Here is a 27,723-nt window from a genome sequence, read left to right on the forward strand (position 1 = left end):
GTTGCAGTCAAAAGAAGTCAAAAAGTAGATGCCTGAAATGTCTGATCATATAGATAATGGCTAGATGGATGTAGCACCTCAGTTACTCCTATTACATCAGTTCCAGAAACAAACAGTTCTCCTGTCCACACATAGAGGGAGCTCATGCGTCCTGAGAAACCACAGCCTGGAAATGCTCAATGAGTGAGTGAGAGTGTGTGTAAGAGCAAGAGGCAGAGAGAGAGAGAGAGAGAGAGCGAGAGAGAGAGAGAGAGAGAGAGAGAGAGAGAGTCGAAATCACTTCGTAGGGGAATAATAATAACGTGACACAAACCGGCAACAAGGACATCAATTTGAGCTGTGCGTCAGGTTTAACGTGCGCCCTTTCTCCGGTCCAACTTTGTCCAAGTCGGTGGAAGCCCGGCGAGTCAGTCTGCGCTCCCAAGGCGGCGTGACAAGTTTGGAAAGAGGGGGAAAAAAGAGACTCGCATCACTATTTTTAAATGTGAGATTTTGGGGGCGTGGACGGCAGAGGAGCAGCGCTGAGCATGTTGGCTCCTGGCTGCAGTTCCAGTGTGGTGATGTGCCGGCTGGAGGAGGAACCCGACTACGCGTAGACTGAGCGATCGGACGCGGAACTGTATTGTGTCTGTCAAACCTCTGGACCCGAATTTCTGTCATTTTCAAAGCCCATTTGGATTTGTTACTTCAATGCGCCGCCGTTGGGCGTTACAGGAGATTTTCAGGAAGGATAATAATCCGTGAAAACGTTTTGGAAGACGCAGCAGACGCCGTGCGTAACTGACGAAATCTCGTCAAACAGCAATTTGAATGACAATAGTTTGAGGCAACTGCGCTCTTATTTGTCAAAGGCATCATTTTTGAAACCGACTGTGCGTGGTGAGTCAACGTGGGGGAGTAAATTTGATGTTTTCAAATGACATTTTGGATTTGTCAAGTGGAACTGAAGTGATTTTCATTTGTAAATATTGACAGGTGTAGAAGTCATTCTGACCGTGCTAGGAACAGCATTTCATTCACTTAAAGCTCTCTCTTTATGGCTTAAAACAACGCGGACTCTAGAGGATGGGATGGTAACCAAACCATCGGTATGGATGATCCAAACACTGTGTAATCCAGTTTTATTTACTTTCCAAACACTAAGTGAAAGCGCACGTTTGATTACCGATCTTATAATGCGTTTGAAACGTTGACTGGGAAAGTCACCATCACTTGTGCGTCTTTTACCGAGTTGTAGCCGATAAGGCAACAGCCAAAATGACAAGCAACGGACCTGTCATCGTCTACGAGTGGCTAAAGACCCTCCAGCTTGCTCAGTATGTTGAGTCCTTTGTGGATAATGGGTACGACGATCTGGAGGTTTGCAAACAGATCGGAGACCCGGACCTGGATGCTATCGGCGTGTATATCCCTCACCACCGGCAGAGGATCCACGACGCGGTCAGGAGGCTGAAAGAGGACGCCCAGGAGACGGCCAGTGGACTCTACTTCACCCTGGAGCCCATGCCACCTGCGGCTGAGATTTACACCAGCCACATGGTGGACCAGTACGAGTCCAGACTGCGGGGATCCAAGTCCTGGACCGAGCCCAACAGTGACCGTGTGGGGCGTAATGGTGGGTACTTGGGCGCGCAGAGGAACCTGACGCTCGGCAACAGGAGGGAGCTGGTGGTTTATCCCAAGCTGAAGCTGAAGATCATGATCAGGGATAAGCTCATCAGAGATGGCATCAACCTGGCTAAGCCTCCCTACTCTAATAAGGTAAGAACTGAGACCTGGATAGATGCGGTCTCATAACGCAGAGCGCGTCGCTTGGCAAAAGTCTTGCATGTAAACAATGGATGAAGCCACGCTACACAGTGCATCATGTTTATAATCATACAATGCAAATAATCCTGATATATTTATCGTCTTATATTGAATATAAGCTGCATTCAACTCAGAAGCTTTTATTTTAAAATAACCATTACAGGGGAAGTTATATTCTTTGGTGAGAATCAACACCTGATTTGAAAATACCCAAAATTGCTTTGGATTTTTAAAGAAATGAAGACAGACAGGGAAATCTCAGTCTTCAAAATAATCAAACAGTACATATTTTCAAAACACTGTATCAAAATGCTGCCATAAAAGAAAACCAAAAGGTCTCACGATAAGCAAAATATCTACTGGGACAAAAGTCACAATTTATGTGAACTTTCCTGTTACTTGATGCTTAAAAATGATACGAATTAAACTTGAAAACTTAGCTACAGAAAAGAAAAACATACATCTTTATGATTTTATCATTACAATTACTATAGTGGTATCAAACAAAGGTTAAAAAACTGATTTGTGATAGATAAGCATATCCTTATATCCAAAATATCCTTCCTGACTTTTTCAAAGTAACAGTCAGAATTTCTTTTCACTTTCAAAGGATTTCTTTTGTCATAAAAAAAGTAGATGAGTGGTTTTTACAAGTGTCTGTATTTGCAGTGTGTTGTGGCACAGACGGAGGCTGTCACCTGCTCTGCATCCGCCATCATTTGGTCCCCACATGTCATTCACATAAATTGCACCTTCTGCTGTGTTCAACAACATGAGATGATATTACAGCACTGAGCCGTAGGTAAATGCCATTGTGACACCCTAAACATTTCCAGCCCTGCTGTGCTGCACTCTGCAGAAGAAGCGAGTGGTTGCAGTCACATTGAATGATGGCGATGAAGTTCCTGCAGATCGATAAGCAGAGAGCACAGAGCAGATCCTGAGGAGCTTTCAAACTCAGCTGTGATTTCCTACAGGCGGAGATTTACACTCTGATTATTAATCTAACCTGACCTCACCTGTCCAGCAGTGACTCGCCTCAGCATTCAGCGTGGGTGGATCAACAAGGCCCACGAGCATATAAGCCGGGTGTTCTTTGCTGTGATGAATGGGCGGCGGGCCGTTAATGGCAGGGGTAGTAAATGAAGAGGAGCGCCCAGCTGGGGAGCGATTGCAGCCCTGTCAGGAGGCAGACTGAGAGGGCCCCTTGTTTTCACAGGACTGATAGTGACCTTTTCTTCAGAAGTGTCTGAATCATATGCCTCACCAGCTGAGAGGGCTCCACTGAATCACGGCTGTTACACACAGGGAGGCTTGTGAGCGGCCGGTCTACGGACCATTGAGAGGGTAGAAGTTGTGTCCTTAAGATTTATTTATCTGTTTGCAACATGCGGCTTTGTTTACCACAGAATAAACAATCAGATGCTGCATGTGCACTTTTCACTGATAGGAGGAAGCTTGTTTGCAAACAAGTCTTCACTTATGCAAGGGCATGGATTGGAAGCTTGTTTTGAATACAAGGATTGTGCTCATTCAGCAGTTCCTTGATATCTGATTGACAATACTTCCTAGGGAATTTGTCTAAGGATCTGACTTTGGCTTTAAGTCTCTGAGCCACCAGTCCTCAGGGTCCCCTTAAGTAAATGTTCTATATAGTGTTCATGAACTTAAACACTGGATGTGGCCCTGTGAGAGCGTCAGTTTGATCTTCTTCATGTGTGGGTGACAATCCACATAACTGGTGGCACACACCCCTAGAACATGCCGGTCATTTATTGATTGTGTCATGACTTTATACATCTCCACTATCATTCACAAACCTTGGTAACATATACACTGTGTGGTACCTTCTTGCTTCCAAATTAGACTTTTCAAACTGATACCGGCCTTTATTCCAATTTCTGCATGTTTCGTAAGCTCTGTCTGCATATTTCTGCCACTTTGGCTAACTGTGAATCCCACAGAGATTTGGGATTTGTGAGGGATTATCTGTGGAAACCAGGGCTGAAACAAAGTGTTGGTTCCAGAGGGTTAAACGATCCCTCTCTTTGAAGGCTGTATTTATTTAGAGCCAGAGCTTTGGCATTGAGGCTTTGGAGGAGGAATGAGCAGGTCAAGGTCTTTCTGTCTGTCTCTGGCTCCTGTGTGTGTTTGGTGTGTGTGTGTGTGTGTGTGTGTGTGTGTGTGTGTGTGTGTGTGTGTGTGTGTGTGTGTGTGTGTGTGTGTGTGTGTGTGTGTGTGTGTGTGTGTGTGTGTGTGTGTGTGTGTGTGTGTGTGTGTGTGTGTGTGTAAGTGTAACCCAACAGTTTGGAATTGGCTCCAGCCCAGTGCTTTTCTACCCAGGAGGAGTGAGAGGAGGCTAAGAGATGGAGCTGTGACCAGCTGATGGAGGTTTGACTTACTCAGCCTGTGATTGGTCTGCAGATATCTCCCCTCTCTCTGCCTTTGAGACGAGATGTCAGCCCCCAGCGGAGACTGCGACCGGAGAAGCAGACTCGGGGCAATTACAGGACACACAATGTCAGTCTCTGGGGATGTTCATTGTATAGTATAACCAAGATCTCAACCACATTTAAACTGTCCTCTGTGCTCTCAATACGCCTGGATTCTTCATGGACTGTGGTCTGACGGTTCATCTTTGTGTCGCCGTCTTTGTCCCCTTTGTCATTATGCAAAAATCACAGCTAATATAAACACTTACAGGGAGAAATTCTCTATGCTGGATTATTATTATTATCAAACAACTCACTGAAAGGGCTCTGCTGGGGGAAATAAATACCCATGATCCTTATCAAGGCCACAGAGACCCCTTGTTTCAGAGAGTATTATTTCTTGGGATGTAGACAAACACTTGTGCTAAGAGCTGCACATTTCTAGATCTCTCATCGGGGGACAATATAAGCTGGGAAAATGGTCCTGGGAGTGTGCCTGTCTTTGAATGGACTGCACTGGTAGAGTCAATATCATCTTTAATATTAAGTTGGAAATGCTGTACCAGCAGTACAAATGTTGTTAAGAAGGAATTATCAACCCGGCTGATCTCATTTAAGTATTGCTGTCAGCTTTTTGGTTAATATTTATTATGCTCTGTTTATTTCGGAGTGGTGCAGTAATTTGTATCCAGGGAATGTTGTTTGAGTATTTAATGAAGTTGAAAAACCTCATTAGAAATTTTTCACTTTAACTTTAAGCTTTTATTATCTGTTTTTGTTAACCACAGTGGTTGCCAAAGGCTGATCCAATCCTTGTGAGATTAACATTGTATGTAATATACTGTGTTTTAATTTCCCATCTTTATTTGGAGGTCTTTTAGCTTCCTTCAAGACCGATTTTTTCCCCATTTGAACCAAAAAGTTGAAGGCTTTCGTATTTGCCAAATAGGAAATTCTGTTTCTCTTTCTGTTTCCTATCACATTTCCAAGGAATTCAACTTTTTTTATTCCATCAGAGAGAAAAGACAAAATACCACTTCAACTCGAGATGATTCTGCTCAAGGCTACACAATCTGAAGATGTGTTCTCATCCACAGAATAGAGCTGGAAACAGACAGTCAGTCATAATAGCGCCTCATTGTTAGCGCTGTGTTGCTGGAGGAAGTGGAAGCTAAACACTGGGAGATTCTCCATTGTTTGTATGGAAGCTGATGGAGCCACATGTCCTTTCACTGCTGCTCTGTTTTGCGTTCCCAATTTCCGTCCATTGAAACCGACTGCAGAGGCAAGTGTCCAGCATTGTGCCGATGGGTGGGTGATAGAAACTGGGTGTCATGCCGAGAGAGACAGGGTTGTAAATAGATAGGCAAGTTATTTTTATTGGCTGAACGAAAGGTTTGGTGGGTGCTTCGGCAGGGAAGCTACAGCCACCAACATTTTGGCAAGGTAGACATTCTAGGCCTTTCTCTGACTCCCACAGAACAGCTGATCAAATGTGGTAGGTGTAAATCACGAGAGGCCTGCAGCTTTACAGGCCTCAAGAATGCAAAAAATGCAGCAGACACCCAGAGGTGTTGCATCTGTTTGGGGGGTTAGCAGAAATAAAGTCAGCTCTTAACTGACTGTATTGTGATCCTTCTGTAAAGAGGACGTTCATCACGTTACATGCCAAACACTCACCTCACTTCCTGTTTCAGGCCTTTCATCTTGATTAATATCCCAGCACTCCTGCCAGGCAGGAAATTAGGTTTTTGTTTAAGATGACCCTGTTGGCCCTCAATGGTTGTTAAGGGCTCTCTGGCTGACTGGGCCACTGCCAAGGCTTAATGTGAAAAATAGTTTGTGCAGTTTTGGCTTTTGGTCCAAATACCCACATTGTTAGAATAAAAAAATGTTCAACTGCAAAGCTTACAAATCTTTAAATTTACAGGCTAAACTCAAACTCTAGAAAAGCACCCAGTAATTGCAGAGTTTACATTTTATTGAAAGCTTTCATGGACACCAATCTCCATTGGTTCTGCTGTTTATTTTGTATTCTTGTCCATTTACCAAGAAATATTTGCTGTATGGAATACTGTAGCGACCACGATTTGGGAATTTGTCTTGTACTCCAGATGCGCAGATTAAGCTGTTTCCATAGCAATTTAATGACTTTTTTAATATTAAATTTGTAAACAGAGTAGCAGTGTTGCACATACAAATCACAACCAGATATGAATCCAATTGCACATGCTCCATACACATTACAATGATAAAAAGTAAGAGACAAGAAAACAATAGAGCCCATTGCACAACTCCTCAACCAAATTTTTTAATAATGGTTCCTGAGAAGATGAAGGCACCATTCATTTTTAAAAACGCTTGAGTTTACTTAGTTTCATCTACATCATCAAACAACACTTAAACTTAGTATATGGCTATAGCTTTTTCTTTTTGTGATTTCCGGCACTGAGGGCTTTTCTTTTGGTCTACAGTATGTGTGTTGGCTCTATCCTCGTCACCTTTGTTCCAAGCTATGGGCCTGGCATTTTGCCATACTGAGGAAGAAAATCCTTTCACATCAGCCTCTGAGTTTTTCATGTGTTGTGCTGAAAGGCTCTGTTTGCTTAGTCTTTATTAAAGGCTCCTTAAAGGCATAATCAAGCAAGGCCTCAGAAAAGGGGGAAGTCATAAAGAAGCCAAGGACCGGCCACTATTGTCCTGAGAGGACAGAGAAAGTCAATTAGCAAAGTGAGGCGAGCTGCTGTTTACATTGTAGAGAAGCGGGGTTACATAGAGCACTAAAGGGGATAGATTCCCATCAGATGGTAAAAGTCCCATAAACACATCCTTAGTACTCTTATTGTAAACAGACTGTGTTTATGGGCCTTTTTAAACCAGCTTAGCATAAACTACAAGTACAAGCTCTTTGTGGCGCAGCAACTGATGGCTATCACCATGACCTTTGACCTGACTGCTTTTGACTTTTGGTTAAAAGCAAAACACAAAGCTTTGATGTGATCATAACCAAGGAAATAAAAGGTTCAGGTTCTCAAAGGGTGCAGAAGCAAAGCAAATGTTAAATTGAGTGTGATCACTTTTCCCATCTGCCGGAAACAGTGTGTGAAAAAAATCATGAGAAAATGTGCACATCTTTGCTCCGGTTTGTCAAAAAAAATAAAAAAATAAAAATAACTTCAGATAAAGCCCAGTTAAGTAGTCTTAAGAGCTACTTCCATCACCGGATGTATTTCCCCTTGTTGTAATGTTTTGAACGAGTTTCTGTACAGCATGTGTTGTTCAGAGAAGACTTGACCACCTATCTCCTGGGAGCGTGTGCTAATGTGGGAAAGCAGCATTTATTCTGTGTTTGCAGCTGGCCCTCTCGTTTCAGCAGGACAGGGTGAGAGGGGCTGCCTCCTGCTGTGCAGTTTCTCACACGATCAACAGGCTTCTTGGCTGCTTTTACTTCACGGACCTGAACTTGGTTTTTAAAAAAGATGAAATTTCACCGAGCTTAAATTTACCATTCAGCCTGTCTTCCCTGAGCCCTGTCTCTATTTGCTAACAAGAGATTTCCAGCCAAGATAATGTCAACATTTAGACATTTAGTTGATGTTGAACATTTGAATTAATGCTTGTGGTAGTTTAACCATCACTCCCTTTTAGCCTTTGGAGATATATTTAAATACCATATGTGAGATACTGTATATGTATGTCACTTGAAGTTATGCAGTCATGGTAACTGGTTTAAATAAAGCAGCACAGGCAGTCAGCACAGCCATTTCATTTTCCACAGTGTGTTGGGGAACAGGTCCTGATGACACGCATGCATGACAGATACATTATCAGAGCTATTCTGGTCCAAGGTTTCTGCCAGTTCCAGACAGCCTGTCTACATGAACACATAGTAAATGCATATAGGGAATGACTGCAGGCTACATGATCAATACTTATCAGAGAGGCATGTTCACTCATATTATGTCACCTTGTCAATTTATAATTTTTACTCAGCTAAAAGTTGAAAAAGTGACTGAACTGGTGTCATGCAGGATTGCAAACATTGCACATTGCTTTATGGATAACATTTTTTAACATCTGTTTTTTTTTTTTTTTTAGCAAATGTCTACTTCAACCCAGAGTCTGCTCAAATCTTGTCAGTTGAATATCTGCACAATTGTCTTTTTTTTTTTGCTGAGTCAGGGTTCGCTGAGATATGCCGGAGAGACAGCGTGGTACAAGATTTACTTTACAAACTCTCACAATGTTTCTACTGTGAGCTGAATAATCCACAGAGGTCTCATGGTCTACAAAACAAACCGACCTGGTGATTTGAAAACTCACAAAGCTAGGCCCATGCTGCATGTGGAGCTATAATTGCTAACTTTAGCTCATTAGCTGACTAAGATCCTTCGTCTGGTTTCATAATTAAGCACAAAAGACTGTGACTGGACTTAAAATGTGAAGAAAATACCAGGCTGGAAATACTTTAATGAACGGCTCACAGGCTCATTGTGAAAAATGAGAATCTTGCAGTTTTTTGTGGCACTGAACTGAAAAACAGGGAACAAATAGTTCAGGCTCAGTGTTTTGTCACTTAATTCAGTTTTGTTGGTTTAATCCAGAGCTAAGTACAGCTCTACTGTAAAATCAAGGTTGTATATTATGTTTCAGTGCACAGAAGGGAGATTGCTATAGTGCAAAAAGAATAGAGAGGCTGGATGCTCAGTTGCTGCCGTAGACATGTTTGTTTTTTACACATTTCTTCACCAGCTCTCACTGTGCTTGCAAATACAAATCACACCAACATCAGCTTGCTTTTATCCAAAGCTGAGCCGAGTGCAACCTTAAAAAAATCCTGTAAACAACCTCCTCTTTTATAGCTACATCACATGTTCACAGTAATGACCCTGTAGTCCTCTTTGAACAGCGGAGTTGCTGTAATATGAAGATATCAAGCCACCCCAGCAGCATGGAGAGTGACAAGAGAGCAGGCTCAAGCATCTGTCTGTGCCATGATCCAGATTGCAAACACACTCTGCGAATCAACACATCCGCACATGTTTCCCCTTCTCTCTACATCTCTGTCTCACACACACTCATTACAACACTCACAGTGATTACTCTGGAGGGGATCATTACATTTTCTCATAATAAAAGGAACAGAACTTGCTGTAAAGACGGAAACATGCCCAGCTACATAAAGGCTTAGATTGTTTGCACTGTTTCCCTTTACGATGGTGAGATGCGACCTGCGGTCCACAGAGGTTAACTACCCCTGACTCCCACACATTTACAAGCTGAAAGGTCTCACAAAGTTGAAGTTGGAGACAAAGTGGGAGATATTTAAGCATCAAGTCATACGTTCCTGCAGTTCTACAGACTGTGTTTTGCCCTCTTACATGGTAGACGGAAGGCTGAGATTTGAGCATAGTGCTGTAACTCTAGAAGCAATATGTGTGTTTAAATATTACTTCAGCCTCCTACACAGTTATTTGTTCAGACTATAATTAATTCTGTTGACGAGCAGTATTAATTTATCGAGGTCAAGCCATAAATTATCAACCACTTGTTGACTACTAAAGACAGTTTCCACCATCATGTCCTCTGTTGTTTGTTTATTTAACTAGCGTAGAGGGCATCATTTTAATTGCTTGTTTTGTCTCACCAATGGTTCAAACCTGAGAGTTATTCAATTTACAAAGATACAATTGACTAGAAAGCACATTTTAGAGGATAAAAGCAGCAAATGTTTTGATTGTGTTGGATGAATGACACTCTGCTCAAAGTAGATGAAATAATTTGCTTCCACATATACAGGTAGATGCTGCTGTAAATGAACCACATTTGTCTCGCAATGCAAAGGGCTCAGATATAATATATCAGAATGTTGAAGCCTGACACAGGTTGCGAGGCCTCCTGTAACTTTGCTGGTGCCATCTTTAAAGCTTCGAGCAGTTCTTCAGAGGTTTAAAGTGGCCCTTGCGTACGACAGAGCCCTGCATGTAGCTACAGTTTGGCTCATGTCAGCCCATATTATCCTGGACTGTGTTTAAGGGCTATAATGCAGGGGTGTAGAGAGATGAGTGAGGCATGATAGCAGTGAGTATGAGTGTTAGAGAGACAGACAGGGTGAGTGTGTATAATTACCTCGTCTGAAGCTGCTGCCAGCTTGGTGTATGGAACGCAGCACAACCAACCAACTCAACCCTCCTCTCCTCTCCCCCCCCTGCTCCTATCCCTAATTGGTCCATTTCCAAGGCATGAGGGCAGGGTTGCGCTGAAAGCTTTGATCACTGAGACCACACCAGTGTCGATGTGTCCCTACCTGAGTGCTTTTGTAGTGGCTGTGCCTGGCAGGGGATTGAGCCGTATTAAACCTGCTGAGTGTCTGTCTGTCTGTCTGTTGCTCTGGCCTCCCTGCGGCCTCACATACCTGAATCTAAACCCTTATTACCTGGCACTTAGTACATTCCTCGAACACGCCCACGCAAACACACTCACACATGTATCGCACATTATTAAAGCAGCTGCGGCATTTCGAAGCTAATCTTTTATCTCGTGTGGTTTGCCGCTTGTAATATTAGAAGCATTTACAAAACATTTAACGGCTTTAGCGCATTCTTACAAATTTCAGACAAGTGTTTGTTGAGTGTGCCTCCCTTCCACTTAAACTAAAAGTGTACCAATCAATGAGTCTATAGAAATTGCAACCAATTTGATAAGCAATTAATTGTTTGTAGTCGTTATTCAAGTAAGAATGTCAAACATTTACAGAGTCCATCATTTTAAATGTAACAAGTTCTCTTTTTCATCATCTGTTATGACAGTTCATGAAGAGTATTTGGTTTTGGACTGCTGGTTTGAACAAAATCACTGATTTGAAGACATAACCTTGGGCACTTGCAAACTAAAAGCTGAGACTGTTGACTGAAAGATGGACCAATTTATCAGGAAAGCAATCAGCAATTTAATTCATAATCAAAACAGTCTTTAGTTGCAGCTCCTTCCTGGGGAATGAGGGGAAGTAGTCATCTAGTCCTCACCACAACCTTACGTCGGTGAAAGCTGAAATTCCCAGAATACCTTGCAAATTGAGTTTGTCCCCAGTGTAACAAGGGACATGGCTACCGATGTGGTGACATGAACAAGAAAAAAATGCTTTTAATATAATAACATCCATATTCATAAGAATATGTAATTAGGTAATTATACCAAGCATTTAAAAAAATCAGCATTCACTTTGTCAATAAGACTCTGTGCAGAATATGAGTTGTGAGTCACAGTCCAGTAGAAATTCCATGTTCAGTAATTTGTTCTTGCAAAATATCACATAAAGAATCATGTCTCGATTCCTTGGAACCGATTCAGCCCATACCCCATCTAGCACCGCTATGAAGGCCCAATTCCCAATCCAGCACTACTAGGACTAGGGCCAAGTGGGTGGAAGTGGGATTCTGCCAAAGTCTCACGAAGGTGTACTAATTGGGGAAGTGCTTGGAGCATATGCTGGTGACATGTTCTTAGTTTCCATAGGCATATATCCTCTTGTTAACATACTTTCTCCTTAATACAATGCCAGACAGAGTACAGTACAGAATAATGAACAGAAATATGCATAAGTGACATAGGGTTTGTATCCTCACTATTCCTACCTATAGTTCTCTGAGAGGAAGTTAAGCCGAGCTGGAGCCAGCCAGTCACACTGTTCATTAGTGGATCAATCTAGACATTCTCAGTATGGAAGGCTGAAGTTCATCCCACTAATTGCTGCTTTTTGACCTCTGTACCTGTCGGAGTTAATTGTTCTATTCATTAAATGTTAATCGCTTACCACACTGCTTCATGCGGTGATGAATGGGCGACTCCACTGTGACTGCTGAGGCTGTCCCAAAACCTCGATCCCACATCATTAAAGCTTCAGTGGAGGTTGAAGTCATGTGGCTTCTGCAGAGAAAAGTCTGGTCAAGTTGGCTTTTGTTTGGGTTATCCTTCATATTATTCAATTCACACATTCTAAGCTTACTTCAAATACACACAGTGTGAGGCAACTCTTCAGGCATTGAATTATACTGTATAAACTGAGAATTTGTGTGAAACAGTGTATGGGTGTGTATCCACAGTACAAGCCTTTCATGCGAGATCAAGTGAACATATACTGTACCAGACAAACATTGCAATGGAAGTTATTTTCTCCTGCAGTCTAGTCCCTCAGCATGTTTCCCTCTGGGTAGAACTACATTTTTTGATGGATACTTGTGTATTTTGGGATACTCATGTAGCCATTTAAGGTCACCCTTTGTTAACGTCTGAGATGTGCTCCCTTGGTGCCGCTTCATCTGCAGTGGGTGAACCGCAAAACCACCATTTTCATGTCAGCAGATCTTTAAACTAGTGCTGTGCCAAACCAAAGTCTGTTTACTGTAATAGCCCTCGAGAGTTCTCTCTTCAGGGAAAGTCTCTGACAAATCTTGAAGTGCATAGTATCCTCTCAGGTTTTGCGTTTATTTTTTGACTTAATAGGGTTGGCCTTCGGAGCCTGGCGCCATCGTCCAAGGATCTTGGATCATTCCAACCTCGGTTTAGTCTTGAGATTCATGTTACACAGTTGACTTAGAGTCTTGGCTTGAGTTAAATGTGTGAACAAAGTCATCAGAAAGCTTGCCTTAATTAAATTTGCTCTCATTGGTAAACACAGTCCTCTAAAAGCTTGTCCTTAATGCAGCGGGCCTGGTGATACTTTTCCCTGAAAGGCGCTAGTTTATGTAACCAGTCAAGTGACAGCTTCCTAAAACCAAGCTTTGTTTAAAGAGGATTAGGCTAAAGCCATATTTATTTCCACATAGGGAGCTATGAAATTTTTTTATGATAGAAGCTTGTTGTGAGAATTTGCATATTCTGGTTTATTCAAATGGAATAATTCAGTGCTATAAATGCAGACTGTTTCTCAGAACTGTTTTGCAGAATATGACTTAACACTTGTCCTTTTACCTGAGGGGGTTACGAGGAATATTCCAGGGTTAGTTTGAGACTGATTTCCCTGCAGCAGCCATGGCCATTGGTGGCAGAGGAAGTGTAGCTAATCTGCTAATTCACCTCTTTGCTATAGATCCATCCACACAGTATAGAGATGATGTCACCCCCAAAAGCCAAACAATAAACTGGCTGACTGACAGCTTGCCGTCCAGGCCGCAGCAGAGGGGTCATGCTTCAGGAATTCCTTCTACTCCACTTAACATAATTACCCAGTTTCACTTCATTTTCAACTACTTACAGACAGGGAAGACAGGCTGAAATAAAAATAGTCGGACTGGCAGGGCTGAGCAGTGAGAAGCAAAGAGACAAAGATAGATGGTTGGCCCAATGAGCAGACAAACAGGAACTCTTAGACAAACGGAAACAGATGAAAAGAGAACCCAGAGCTGGACTGATGACTGTCTGAAGACTCATTAGTAATTAGTCATTTTGAAGTAAGCTCACCACTCTCACACCCAGAGCCATGATATATTTATAACAACCTGTTTTCATCTGCATGTACAAGGTTGTGTATGCAGCCTTCAGTGTAAGGCTATTACTCTCATTATGTGCGCTCCAAAGGCAGTTAAAAAGCTGAATAATTAATTCAGGAAGCATTAGATCATGGGTCGGTTCATAAAGCATGAATGGATGATTGCTGAGGTTTGACTGAGTAAAGTGCTTTTCTGTGGGGAGAGTAAACTGTATCGTGCAATCTGAACGTCTGCCGTACATTTTAGTCCTTAAAGATGAAATCCTGATTTAAAAACCACTTTTCTTGCAGTGAAATTAATCACGATTTAGGTTAGGGTTAGTCTTTTTTTTTTAATCTTCATATGACCGCAAATGTGACCACTTTGTAAACGTGTATACCTTGGACAGTAGCATGGGAACTCTTGGCATTGAGCTTTTCTCAGGCGGACTGTATTGTGATATGAGCCTTTGTCCAGGTCATTGTCCATTTTTTCCCTCCTCAAATGAGAAACCACTGTCCATTCTGAACAATGGGCTGCTGGACTGAGCTTCTTTTCCCAGCAGCCCCTGCAGCTCTGATCCCTGTCCACTCCATTTCTAGAGCAATTGAATGCAAGCTCTCCCACCTATCTTTTTTTTTTATATGCTCCCAACCTCGCAAAAGCAAGTAAGTGCCACCCTAACCCTCGCTTTACCCAAACAGATCATAGTTCATCCATGATTCCTTCAGATCCCCCCCCCACACACACACACACACATACACACACATGTAAGGGTTGCCTGTCATGCCGAATTAGTGGAAAATGTATCATCCTGAAACAAATTTACTGCCCCTTCATTATAGAAACGGGTAGTTACATGTAAGTGTTGATATGTCATTGTGTATAGTTACTTCCTATCAAACGGTGCTACGACTTCTCTCCGTTGTATCTCAGTGTGTCTGTATTTATCATGCAGGTGTCAGCTGGTGGCTGGGTGTGACAATAATAAGAAACTTGATGTCAGTAAAGTTACAGCCTGATAGAATCTGTGGTGGTAAATTGAGCACAAAAAAAGTCTGTTACAGAGCGCTGTGTTCGTCGAAGTTGTTTCCCCTAAACGCACCATCCCCATTTTATCTTCCTCACTCAACACACGCTACAGGTGCAGGACACACACACACACACACACACACGTGCTAAATGAATGGTGTGTGTATGTAATGTGTGTTCAAAATGGTCAAAGCTCCTAGAAGAAATAAAAACTTAGTTTTGTAGATTACAGCAAACTTGTTATTCTCAGATCTTTAATTTTTGTTAAACGTTATTGTAATAGTAATGTAATTGTAACAGCTTTTTATATTCCAATCTATTGTACTCAGATTTTTTATTCTAAATTAAAAGGGGGGGGTCAGGTTTATCTAACTGCTTGTATGTTTTTATTGGAATTGAGTACAGTGAAAATAATCGAGGATGTGATACATTACTAAGATTCATGAAGATGCATTTTGATTTGTTGTGCTGTCAAAATGCACAGTTTGAGTCATGGCTAACTGAGGAGTAGAATGTTTTATTTTAAATATATTTTTCTTTGGCTGATCCAAAAAACAATCCCATCTGTGACAAAAATCTACGATACGTTCTAAACGGTGAGATTTGTGATCCATTGCACCTCTACAAATTCCTAAAACTTCCCTAGAAAGCCTGCTTTGAACCTCTCATCGTCATGTGAAACAACTCTGGTTTCTGTCAGAGAGCTAGATTATCTTGCTAATACTTCCCTGCAGATGACACAAAAGGTCTTTAGCAGCTCGAGTTGCAGCCCTTCTCTGGCGTCTTGGGGAAGTATACTACAATACAGCAGTGGAAGTTGAGGGCAGCGATTATGTGCGAAGACAGTCTTCATTATCATGCAGGAATCCCACAGCCGGGGCTTCGACCAATTGTTATGTAAAGCGGCCATTCATATTTTACAATCTGCCTGAAATGGAGGATGGGGTTTAGGGCTTTGTGTGGAGATGATATAGAGACGAGGAGAGGAAGACATGTCTGTAAATATGTTGTTACTGCGTTGCTCCTGTCTTTTCTAACCTCATTTGATTACAATCCACCTGCGCGTACGGAAACAAATCGCTTCATTCCTCGGCTGTTTGTTTCTGTAGAACAAAGTGGTCTCGCCTCTCCTCTTTGTTAGTTTCATATAGGGCAGACATACTCTTATATTTCTTAAACATGTTTGTCTAGAAATCAAAGCCTCTCACTGTTTCTGCACATTATCTCTCTGCAAAAAAAATCACAACAGGCGCTCGAGTGTTCTTACTGTTGATTAGGACGGGGGGGCTTCTCCTGTATTCCTAATCAGGAAATTGATGATGAACGCTCTTGACTTGAGGACATGCTTTTGTTATGAAATGGTGGTAGGTCCTCAGGGAATCAAATGTGGCTGCTTATTTCAGTCCCACCAGCCAAGTTGTTTACACAATCTGTAGGCAGAGATTGAGAGAGTGTCCCATACTGCCTCGCTCTCAGCTGTGGTTGTTTTGAAGTGGCATCTTTGCGAGATGTTTGCCTCACTTCTTAAGCTTAAATGCATGTTCCATCAGCGGTATGTGTTTTTCTGCGTGCTGCTTTGTTCTTTGTCTTCGCGTTTCAGCAAATGTGGCTGGAGTGACTCGTGCTAAGAACAGTAACGCCAACCAATAATACAAAAATCCAACTGGTTATTTAGGTTTTAAAAATCCAAATTACATAACATCTTCCCACACAGGCACTCTTTCTGCCAATAAACCCACCCTCACCTACTTGTTAGAACAAGTGCTTTTAAATTTTGAACAATAATGGGTTCAATTTAAATCGGTGTAAAAAAACAATACAGGCTAAAAAATGAGCCCTTACTATGTTTGAAAAAGTGTTTTACTGATTCTCAGAATGAACAACTCCATCCTGCCTGTACAGTCTGCTGCTTGTGTTCGCCTCCCCTCAGAAGGAAGTGGCACGTTTTTGTTCTAGCTGCTTTGTTACAGCTGTCTCATCACTGGCGTGTAATGCCTGCTGTGAAACAGGCCTTTACACTGGATGCACATCACTGCGACTGCTGCGTGAGGAGGCAGACATGCATCTCAGTACCAGTTTGTATCCTACTGGGGCCACATGGGGTCTCTGAATACATCTTATGTAACCAACTTAGTATCAACAAGGCTGTCAGAAAGGGCAAGTGTGTTTTAAAAAGCATTTTCTCTCTGGAGGTTTCGTTCAGATATTGCAGCCAGAATCAGGATGTGTAGAGATTCTCCAATTCCATTTTTTTCCTTTACCAAATCATTTTGATACCTTGTCCTGACTTTTGAACAATCCCTGGTACCTCTTTAACAGTTAGTGCAAATACAAACAGTTGATTGTTATTCTCACTCAAAATTGTACCTGAAACTAGTAGATTTTGATGTTTAAGTATTGGGTAGATGCATAGACTGACACATCTGGAGGCCAATGCTAATACTGGTATCAGTACTCCTTCACGGACTCAGACCCCCCCCACCCCATGTAAATCTGTATATTGGTAAGGGTTAGTATTCTGTATTTTGTAAATTTGAATTAGTATTTGTATTCACTGATGTTAGGAATCGGCAGGCTTGCTCCAACAGTATTTTCGTTGTACTTTTACAGTGGCAATAAATATATCTTATCTTAATCTTATCAGTATAGATACAGATATTGAATCAATGTTGTCAGTGTTGTAACAACTTCTTAGATTAAATGAAGAAATGAGATGTACTTTTGTCTCATTTGTCGTCCTTCCAAAGGAAAAAAAGTTATTTGTTGGAAATTGTGTATTCAGTCAATGTTGGGCAGGAGTTCACTTTCCTCCCCGTTCCCTGTAGTGTTGACTTACAGATCGTGTTCAGCATCTCAGCCTCTTGCCTCTGTAGTCCAGCATCTCATAAAAGTAGCCAAGGACTCTTCCTATCAAGTCAGCACTCTTGCCCTCCAGGAGACAAAAACAGCCCTTGGATGTAAAAGGTGTGAAAGTGCTTTTCTTTTCTTTTTTTCTTTTTATTACTAAGGCTTTGGTCACTTTGACATCCCAGAATCCTCTGTCCTCCAGCCCTTGTCAGACATCTACCCTGCATGTCTGCTACTTTACCACTTTGACACCCCAGCCTCATCTTTCAGTGTAAACAAGTTGAAGAATGTTGATGCTTTAAACCTCTTTATAACTGGACAACCAGTGACAACCTCTCTTTCGGGTGTTCTCTCCTCGTTGAAAGGCAGCATGAAGCCCGGGCATTCACGCTGACAGTCCTCCCAGCCCAGAATGAAGCCCCCCCACTGAACTCCATTCACTACCAGCTCATTATGGGATGTCAAGTCTGGCATCCGTCCTCTTTTCAAAGCCATGGAAACATGTTTTTTTCCCTAACTGTCATAGGTTTCCAAGGCAACATGTAGGAACTGTGCTGAGAGTTTTTGGTGATCCTAGGACAATAAGCCTCGTGACAGGCACCACTGACATGCCTGCTGCTGTAATCATAATGACTGGGATCAGGTTTACTAACCGGTTGGGGCTTTTGAGGTGCTATTTATTGACAGGCAGTAGGTGGCTTAGGCTCGCTGCTATAAATCCTCCAACTGGTTTCCACCTTGGTTGTCACACCTTAGGATTGGAAAGCTAAACAAATGGAAGCCAAAGCTGCAGAAGTAGGTCACCATGCCATGAAAGAGTGAGTGCCTCAAACACTTCCTTGCTAAATACCAAGCCCGTGGAGGAATGTGTTACTATAGATGAAAACCCAACGGTCATACAATCCTACTGAAGGCTTGGACTCAACGCTTGTCCTTTAGGAATATCCTGACTCAGCCAATCCCAGCATGCCCACAGGCTCTCAGCTGCTAATGTGCTCCTAACTGCGTGTCACGTATCTCCACCACTGAAGGTCAGAGGTCGAGTGGAATCATTCATCAGGTCTCTGCAGAGGCGGAAAAGGCCGTGACTTAAATAAAAGCACTGGGGGCCTGGAGCATGCCAAGCCCTCTTATTTCCACACATGCAGGAAGTTATCATTAATATACTGTTTATTCAGCGAAAGAGAGAGAGAGAGAGAGGGGAATGTTTTTCTTACTCTTGCCTTTTCAGTTAGGGGCAGCTGGGGGATCGTTGTGAAGGTGTGTTTCGTTTTTTTGAGTGCAGTAAAGATTTGGGTCTCACGTCATGGAAGCATAAACTTCTCTTTTGCATACATACAACGTAGGGCATTTGTCTAGATTGTAGAACTTTCTCAGATCATTCCACTGAGATCAATGAAACATCTTACTAATCCGTGACTTTCCTTTTTCTTTCCGGTGCTCACCATGATGGGAACGCTTTCACATAAAGGTAAGACACTTTCAGTATTCCTCTTTGTCTCCATTTCTGGTTGAAGTCGCGGCTTTTACACCAGCAAAAAAAAAAAAAAGGCTTGTCCTTCTCACATGGCCTCAATATTATGGACGAGTGCCAGCTTGAAGTCTGATATGACCCCTCCTCCTTTTTATTTTATTTTTTATCTCATCTTTGTAAATAAGAACAACACCCAGAGAGATATCATGAGTTTGGCTTGAGCTGCCAAAAGCAATGTGGGTCAGTATGAGAGAAAGGAACGATGCATGGCGCACACTAACCGCTTATACTTTTGGTGTAAAGTGATTGTTCAAGTGGCTTCATAAGGTTACACAGCAGAAAACAACACTCTGTGAATTTCAATTTATGCCGCCTTGTCTCATCTCCATACACATTGCTTTGCATTTGAGGCATCATTTGCATCAATTACTCGAGTCTGATTTTTTTTTTTGTTGAATTCATCAGTGTATTAGCTCTGAAAGAGTTGCAGCTTCATTATAATTTCAGTTCAGCAGAGAAGGAGCACAGAAAAACTAGGCTTATTTATTAATCTCCATATCCTGGCAAAGCAGCTCCATCCATTGTTTGTGTACGTTTGAGTGTGTGTGTGTGTGTGTGTGTGTGTGTGTGTGTGTGTGTGTGTGTGTGTGTGTGTGTGTGTGTGTGTGTGTGTCTGCTCCCCTCTTTCTCTCAGCGGAGGGAAACTTGCTGACAGAGGCTCTTTGTTAATAGGGGGGCCACAAGAGATGAGACTAGGTCATACAGGCAGATTAGTGCTCATTGGAATCCTATAGGAAAGGTCATTTACATAGTGCTGCTTAAATCCACTTGTGACCTCATTCGTGAACTCATTCATGACCCTCACACTCTCCTCTCCTGTTTGGTAAACAAACCTTTGGGGGCGTGCTTTTTCATGCTCTTCATCTATAGGAGTCGGGTCTTGTGTGTTAAGCGGCCATTTTTTCCGCTGACCTGAAGCACTTCTGTGACGGAGTTTCACTCTACTGTGATATTTGTTTTTAAGAAGCTTTTGCACCTTTTTATATAAGAATGCACAGTTTGTGTTGGGTTCTTTAAGACTGCTGTTGAAACTGACAACTGAGGCTTGTCTGTTAACATGATTTTACTTCAATGGGGTTAAGAGTTTCACACATATACTCCTGACATTGTCTTGACAATTTCAGGACATTCATGCAGGCCCTGATATTTTCAGGAACTTGCCTTTTCCACATGCACCTCACAGTAGGAGATAACCTGTGTCGGTTGTGCTTTCACATCTCGGGGGAGTGAGACGCTGACCTGCACCCCTCTGGGATGCATGCTTGGATATTTTCAGTGTGTGCATGTGTGAAAGTCTCCCTGCTTATGCCTTCCACTTCTCATTGGCAGATCCTGCTCTGTGACAAACGAAAGTACTTACACATGTTTGCAGGATTACTCACTCACTTTTGGCTCTTTGTCTTTTCCTGTCTTAACATGCATGGAATCATAACAATTGTTGCAGAAGAACAAGACCAAGCTCCTTAGCTGTCGCAGGAATGGACCATATATGAGCTACATTTTTATTATAGGCTACTTGCTTTAAATTCCACCCTTTACTGCACTTCACATAAGTAATCTCTGTTCAGACTCATCCTTAAATTGCCCCTCAAAATCTTTGTAAATGGAAAACAGGCTCACAGGAAACCAGTCTTTGTCAGATAGAGCAGAAATCTAATACGCTCCAGGCTTTACAGTGTCCCATCAGGAGCATAAGAGGAAAGGATAAACTGAAACCAATGATTCAAGTACCCCAGCTTCGCCATGGCAACTATTGTCATTGAAGTGGTTGCAGATGTGTCTGTCACATGACACTTGGGCAAAATTCTTTGTGTGTTGCCAAATATTGGCCTTCAGTGTGCTTTTGTTCTCTCTTGTGTTGATGTACAAGTGAACATTATTATGTGCTTCTCTCACAATTTAATGTCTAAGTGGGACCAGACTATATCCTTAATATTAAGGCTGTCGAGGGATTCTGTCTGCACTTTTGTCAGGGGAAATAAAGCTCAAGATCAGCCGGGAGGCGCTATAGAATAGAGAGGAAGCAGAGGCAAGTTCACGTTTTCTTTTTTATTGTTCCGGCACAATTGCTTTCTTCTCTTTTTAAGTTTGACAGCCTTCCTCTTCGAGAATCAGACTGAACTGTGCACAAATCAACATCACCTAGGCTTAAGAAATAACCAATAAAGGGTGAAAGTAGCATTATTTCACTAGTTCAGCACTATCTTCTTCTTAGCTACTCCACCTTCTGATTCCAAACAACATCGGTCATCTGACTGGTCCTGCAGGAATCTCCCTCACAGCTGCAGGTCACTGTAAACAACACAACACAGTGCGCCGTATCCCTCGCACACTGTGACAAGCGTTCTCTGTTTCATATCAGTCACAGTGAAATTCTTCACAGCAGCGATGCTCTCTAGTGTCTGCTCTGATTCTGCTTGCTTGTGCTGTGATGAATGTGAAACGTGGTAACTCTGTCTGCATGTAATTCCTGGCTTGCAGAACAGCAGGGTGCTGTGTCGCTTTTGGAATGGCTGCTGCAGTTCTCGTTGTGTGGTATTTAACTAAGTATTGATTTACTTTAGTTTGCATTAAGATGCATTTATGCTAATGCATGCATGGGGCACATGTACACAGTAAACATGTAAGAAGTGGTGACAACATAGGCAGCAAACACACAGATCTAGAAAGCCAAGTGGAGACTGTCTGTCATACACATAACAAAAAGACGATTTGATTTGTCTTGGGTTCGAGCTGACATGTTGTTTGTGAATATAACCTATTTACTATGTATGAACAATTCAGATATAACATGAACCATAACACAGAACAACCGAAGAGGATTCCTCACAGTCATAGCTACATCAAGAATGGAAAATGATGTCATTGTGAGAACTTTTTGAGCTAAACACTTCAAGAAAAAACAACCCATGCTGCAGTTTGTCATCTCTTTTAAGTCGATATCTTTGAATCAGATCTGTCTCTGTCTCCAAATGTTTTAAACTGTCAATAAAAATAAATGAAGTATTTGAGTCTGAATGAATTGAATAACATGCCTTAATAGTTTTAACATTTTGAGTCCCACAAGGGGGCAGTTGATTTGAAGCACCGTATACATGTACATACAAAAACATGAAAAATGCAGCATCAAACAAAGATTCTTAAAAATGTAATATTAAAGAAGCTCCAAATGGATCTAGATAGTAGAGGTTTAGACTGAAAAATGAACAAATTGAGTAAAAACAACATGATTGTCTTGATAGGAGACTGAATCCAACTCATAGAAAATTGTAATATGGCCTGTCTTTGTTGGTTTTCTGCAGAGCACTCGTGCATGTCTTCCTGAAGATGTAACTGGTGTGAAACTGCTCGGCAGAGTCATTTACAGCTGCAGCAGATTTACTCTCTGTATGCCAGTCTCTATTTATCAAGGTTGCTTGGAGCAGCCTGTTTTGCCTGTTTTGCATGGATGCCCCTTTAATTTCCTTTCCTTAATAATGCCAAATAAATCTGTCACAACTTTGGAGAGTCTGAGGATCTCATGGCACATTTCAGGCCACATGCAACAGTAATTTGTGGTTATTCAGCAAATACAGAGTATGAGCTTTTTTTCCAAAAGCCAAAAGGGTTGTCTAGTCTGTATAGTCTAATAATGTCAGTAGTTCATAATTATTCTTTTAAGTATTTAATCAGGCATACAGATGGTTTTGCTATTGGACATTAAGGAATAAATGCTGAGAAAGTTCCTCTGTGAGATTAAGGCAGCTCCAGCTAACCCTTAAACGGAACACCAAAGGGGGTTTTTAATCACTGCTAATTGAAAGCCCTGCTGAGACTTAATGAGTCACATTGTGACAACAGAGCTGTGCAAATGCCCCACAGAAGCCCCAACTCTGTGTCTGCTTCCTGTCTGCCCCCCTTCTCCCTTCCTGATTGCAAAAAAAACAGACATTCTTAATCCTAAATTCAGATGACAGCCTCTCTATACGTTCATATGACCACCGAGGGACGTGATGCAGAACAAGGTGCTTTAGGGACCAATTTTACTGGATCCACTTGTATTTAAACTTTTGCACGTCGGCACACTAATGTATGTAAATTAAATTTTATTTAAATTCAGTTTATTGCCTCTGGTGAAGGTGAATCACTACATTTACATAATATGCAAGAATAGTGGGCACTTAAGCTTTTTTCTTTCTAGTAAGGCATATCATTTTCTCCTCTTACCTTAACTGACACTTTATTCTTTCAACTTTTAATAAAAAGAAAAATTTCACAGACGACTCGGAATGCTAAAACAGCAAAGTTATTATTCATGAATTGTTAGTGAAAGACAAAGATCATGATCATTCATTTGTAATTCTTGAACAGGACCCTCAACCCTGTTGCTGCGCCCATTAGGAGCTAATGATATCCGCTGCACTGAAATGCCATTATCATTATCTGTTATGAATTGCCAGACGTTCGTCCAAGAACTCTTTGAACTGTAGACAAAAATGAATATCCGTCTCACTGTCTGTGAACATGTTGTACTCTGGTCATGCTAAACTATACTGAACAATGCAGTTGCAACAATAAAGCAATTTGTGGGAATTGAGTGTGAGAATGATCTGTGATGTAATTAAACATTTTCTCCTGCCATATTTTAATCATTTAAATTAGACCATCACTTAATCGTTTGCTTAGTTTGTGGGACTCGTGCAAAGGTTAAAAGGTCAACTCTGTACTTGGCGGTCATGAGCAGCCTCTGTATTATAGAGGTCAATATACCCCCTCAACCACCCTGGGTCACACAAAGGCCATGTTAAAATGATTGAGCATTGAGTGAGATCTATCAAATCAAGGACGGACTGTTGGTTTATAGGTCATGTGAATGTGTGACGCTACAGTGGTTAAGTAAATGGGTACAATAGAGGCTACTCGCCCTATTCCCCTGCCTCTGTAGTGTATATGTTAGATCCTTCTGATTGGACTTTACTTAAAAGGTCTGATTTATACTGATCAGTAGAAGTGTTGGGTTCCCTGTGTAGTCCAGATGATCATAGGTTAAACAACCATCTGCCAGCTTTGCCACGTCTCATTACCACAGAGGGAACAGAGTTGGGTTAATAGAGATGAGCCCAGTCAAGTAAATTAGCCCAGAGCTCTCTTGGTTTGGTTATTCGGCGCCTCTGTGTTTGCACAGATGTGTCATTAACTTGGCAGTGTTGAGTAGTCAGGGCAGCAGAGGCGCTGCTCCATTGTGAGGCTTGCTTGTTAGTCCGATGTAGTAAATAGCACTCATTGTGAGGCGAGGAGCAATGAGAGAAAACATGATGATTCATTTATTCTGGACTGTTGAGAAGGATTCAGACCAGAGCTGATGTTAGGCCGCCCTGCCAGATGAGCTGGCAGGGGTTAAATAACCACCACTGTGGTCTCCACAAACCTAACTGAGTCACACAGAGTTTTTAATAGGATCATTATTGTAAATATAGGGTAATTATGGATAACAACGGCTTCAATGTAGATGAAGAGTCTTTTATGGGGAGCTGGAACCTAAAGTCTGTCAGTAACAAAGTTGCTTTTATTCTTTCAGAGTGCTAAAACTTTGAGTGGGTTATACACTACAAGATTAAACAGGCTGATTCTGGGCCTGATTCCCCCTTTCTGTACAAATCTCCTCATTCCTATTCTGACTTTTTTGATGGGTCAAAAGATTATCTTGCCAGATTTTGACATGAAACGAAACAGAGGCCACTTTGGGAGCGAGTCGACTGAAGAAGGTAAAACCAGGGACACACCACAACAATTCTTACTCAGTTGTAGCTTGTAATGTAGCAAGTACAGCCCATGTTTTACCTGTCTCTACGACTTCATCCGTAATTCATTTTTTCTCCAAAGACCTGTCCAAAGTAGTCTGAAAATGAAGTTAGCCAATTGTTGTCGTCTGCCAAAGTAGCGTTTGACCATGAGAGATTTTGTGAGATTTCCTGTTTTGAGAGTAGTGTCTTAAAACTGTTAAATAAGGGTCTCTCACATTTTCAACAGCTGTTAAGATTTCAAAAATCTTTTAGTGTGCGCCAGGCTTTAGTTAGGTAGTGGCTCTGCAGGCAAACTTTTCAATAGTTTTCTTGAGACTTTAAAGAAATATATACAGTATATCTACAGAAAGTACAACTCAAGTATGAAAATATTTCAGGAGTGAACTTTTGAACTAACTCACATGGATTTGCATAACTCATGAAATAGATTCTCCCTGTTCTTGCTCAGCCGTGAGCCACTATTTCATTTTTGGTCACGGTGTGGAGTTCAAAGAGACTTCTAAATTTCATGTGGAAAATTTCCACTTTGTCTTTTCCTTATCACATCTAAACTGTCAGGCTCTGTATTGAGGTCAAAAGAAGAAATTCTGGCTGATCAGAAACCTCTCTGCTAGTCTAGACACATCCCTTGGCCATGCCACACTTATTATTAGATGTGTGTGTGTGTGTGTGTGTGTGTGGTGGAAATGACACGCATAGCATCTGGTTAGAGAAACTCCCTGGGATTTTGACATTACACACATTTTCCTGTTTATTCTGTGTGTTGAAATGTTTTAGATACGTTTAATATTGTTACTTTAGTAAACTCGCTTTTAAGCGTCACGACTACTTCAAAAAACTAGTGTGTAAAAGCTGTCTAACTAAATCACAATGGATTTTTAAAGGACCACTGGTAGATTTATGTGGATTTATGAGCCCGTTTTTATGATAAGGTTTAGGACTTCAGTCCTGTGGCAGAAACACCAATTATTCTGTTCATTACAATCCCTCCCATTAGATGTTATCAGAGTAGCACATGGTTTCTGTTTAAGCCAGCGAAGAACAAATCTGAAATTCATCTCTCCCTTTCCTCATGTCCAGTTTGTATATCCTTTGGGGGGGTTTCAGTTTGCTCCATCTTTAACTTTGGCACTACCACAGCAGAAAGCGTGAAAATGGATTGGGAGGCTGCAACAGGGAGAGTGTGCTCAGCTTCTGCCTGCTGTATTGCACAGAGCCATAATTAGTCTATTACAGCAAGGCAGTAGAGATGGGCTATATGATCTAGTGCTATTAGAGCACTGCATGTCCACAAAGTCTGCATGTCTCCCGATCATTTAGCCCTGCTGAACAGCTATGGGCTGCGTGTACTCTTCATCAGCCAGAAACCACACAAACCACAGTGGTAGAAACACAAACTACACATTTTTCTTGTTTCACACATGCTTCTTTTCCTTCTCAGTCATGATAAAGATATTTATGATGCCGTGCAAGCTTAAAGCACACAGCAGCTCTTACAGATGGTGCTTCCTCTGTTTTACCTCGCTTACTATCATAAAACTGTGATCATTAAAAAGCAAACACAGTAAACTGATAAATGATTTACAGCCTTGTTCTCTGTGACTTGATTTCTCTATGTGTAGTACTGTAGGTTCACTTTTTTCCCACAAGCATCCATTTTCTTCTTAGATCACGCGTTCACGCCCACAATGAGAAGCTCAACTGTTGTTTTATTGTTGTGTTTGAGTTCTAAAGTCACATAAACCAAGATGACTTTAAATATAATTCTTCCATTTGTCAAATAATCAGCTTGTGAAGAGACGATAGTAAGTGAAAATTCAGAGGGAATTCAGTTTCAAGTTAAAATTTCATATCTACCGTTGGCTAGAGACTAACGCTAGCATCAAGCACTTCCAAGCTAACATTATCATATGATATTGTTTGAAGACACAATAACAAAAGGTGTAAATACCTAGATAACTGTTGTGTTAGCTAACAATTGGTTCTTACAACTGTGCCTAAATCATTTTAGCTAGGAATGTAAACCTTTCCTATACCATGTAAGACGATCACGTGGAAATGTTTTGCTCAAAAGTAGCTGATTTTAACATTAGCTATTATGTTACAGTAGCTAATGAGTTGACAAAAATGTAGTTCAACCTTCAAATATGGCCTTGAGTCCCTCCACTATCCATTGACTTTTCAGTTGATCAATCAGGAAAAGGTTAACATAAAAAAAATGTTGGCAGACATTTTAGCCGCATTTGTACAGTACTTCCAAACCTGATGATAACACCAGAGGCAAATGATGCTGTAGGAATGGTTACAATATCAATGTCAATGTAGATTAAGAATATTTTTTCAGATAGATTACAATGTTGCCCTGCAGTTTAGGAAGTTACAATTAGATGTTCTTTGGCTTGATTTTAGCAACAGGTAGCATATTGGAAAGCTGAAGTTCATCATGTTCAGTCATTAAAAGTCATTTCATGTGACTTTGCAAGTAGAGCAACCCAGGACATTCAGTCAGTTGGCTTCATGGTGTACTTGAATCATTTGAGTTTCTGTAAAGATGGTGTTCATGCAGCAGTTGGAGAGCTTATAACTGTCAGTCATACTTTGCATGCTAACTGACCAGCTTTGATGCTAATTACTTACTAGCATTTCTGTTAGCCCCTGCTGCATGAGGTGATGCCTGCTCCGGCTGTATGTTAGTACAGATAGCTCCAACACAGATTATGTTTGGTAAATCAAATCAGGGGAAAAATAAGAGCTGGTTTCACTGCGGTGGCATGCAGGAGGGAGGTAGAGGCAGAATACAAGCGAGCATGCAAGGAATC

At 41.5% G+C, this 27,723-nt stretch overlaps 1 protein-coding gene across 3 annotated transcripts in view; it reads left to right on the plus strand.

Annotated features, from left to right (window-relative positions):
* The first annotated feature begins 252 nt into the window (after positions 1–252).
* The window catches only part of sash1a (SAM and SH3 domain containing 1a), a 168,475-nt gene continuing 141,004 nt past the window's right edge, over positions 253–27,723 (plus strand). The window contains exon 1 of one of the 3 annotated variants that reach the window (XM_065963716.1): positions 253–1,761. In XM_065963716.1, coding sequence (XP_065819788.1) covers positions 1,258–1,761 — 504 coding nt within the window. In that variant the 5' untranslated portion in view covers positions 253–1,257. The remainder of the gene's footprint in view (positions 1,762–27,723) is intronic. The other 2 variants (XM_020632828.3, XM_020632829.3) reach the window with 2 other exon arrangements.

This window comes from Labrus bergylta, chromosome 15 (genome assembly GCF_963930695.1).
Source record: "Labrus bergylta chromosome 15, fLabBer1.1, whole genome shotgun sequence".
Taxonomy (NCBI): domain Eukaryota; kingdom Metazoa; phylum Chordata; class Actinopteri; order Labriformes; family Labridae; genus Labrus; species Labrus bergylta.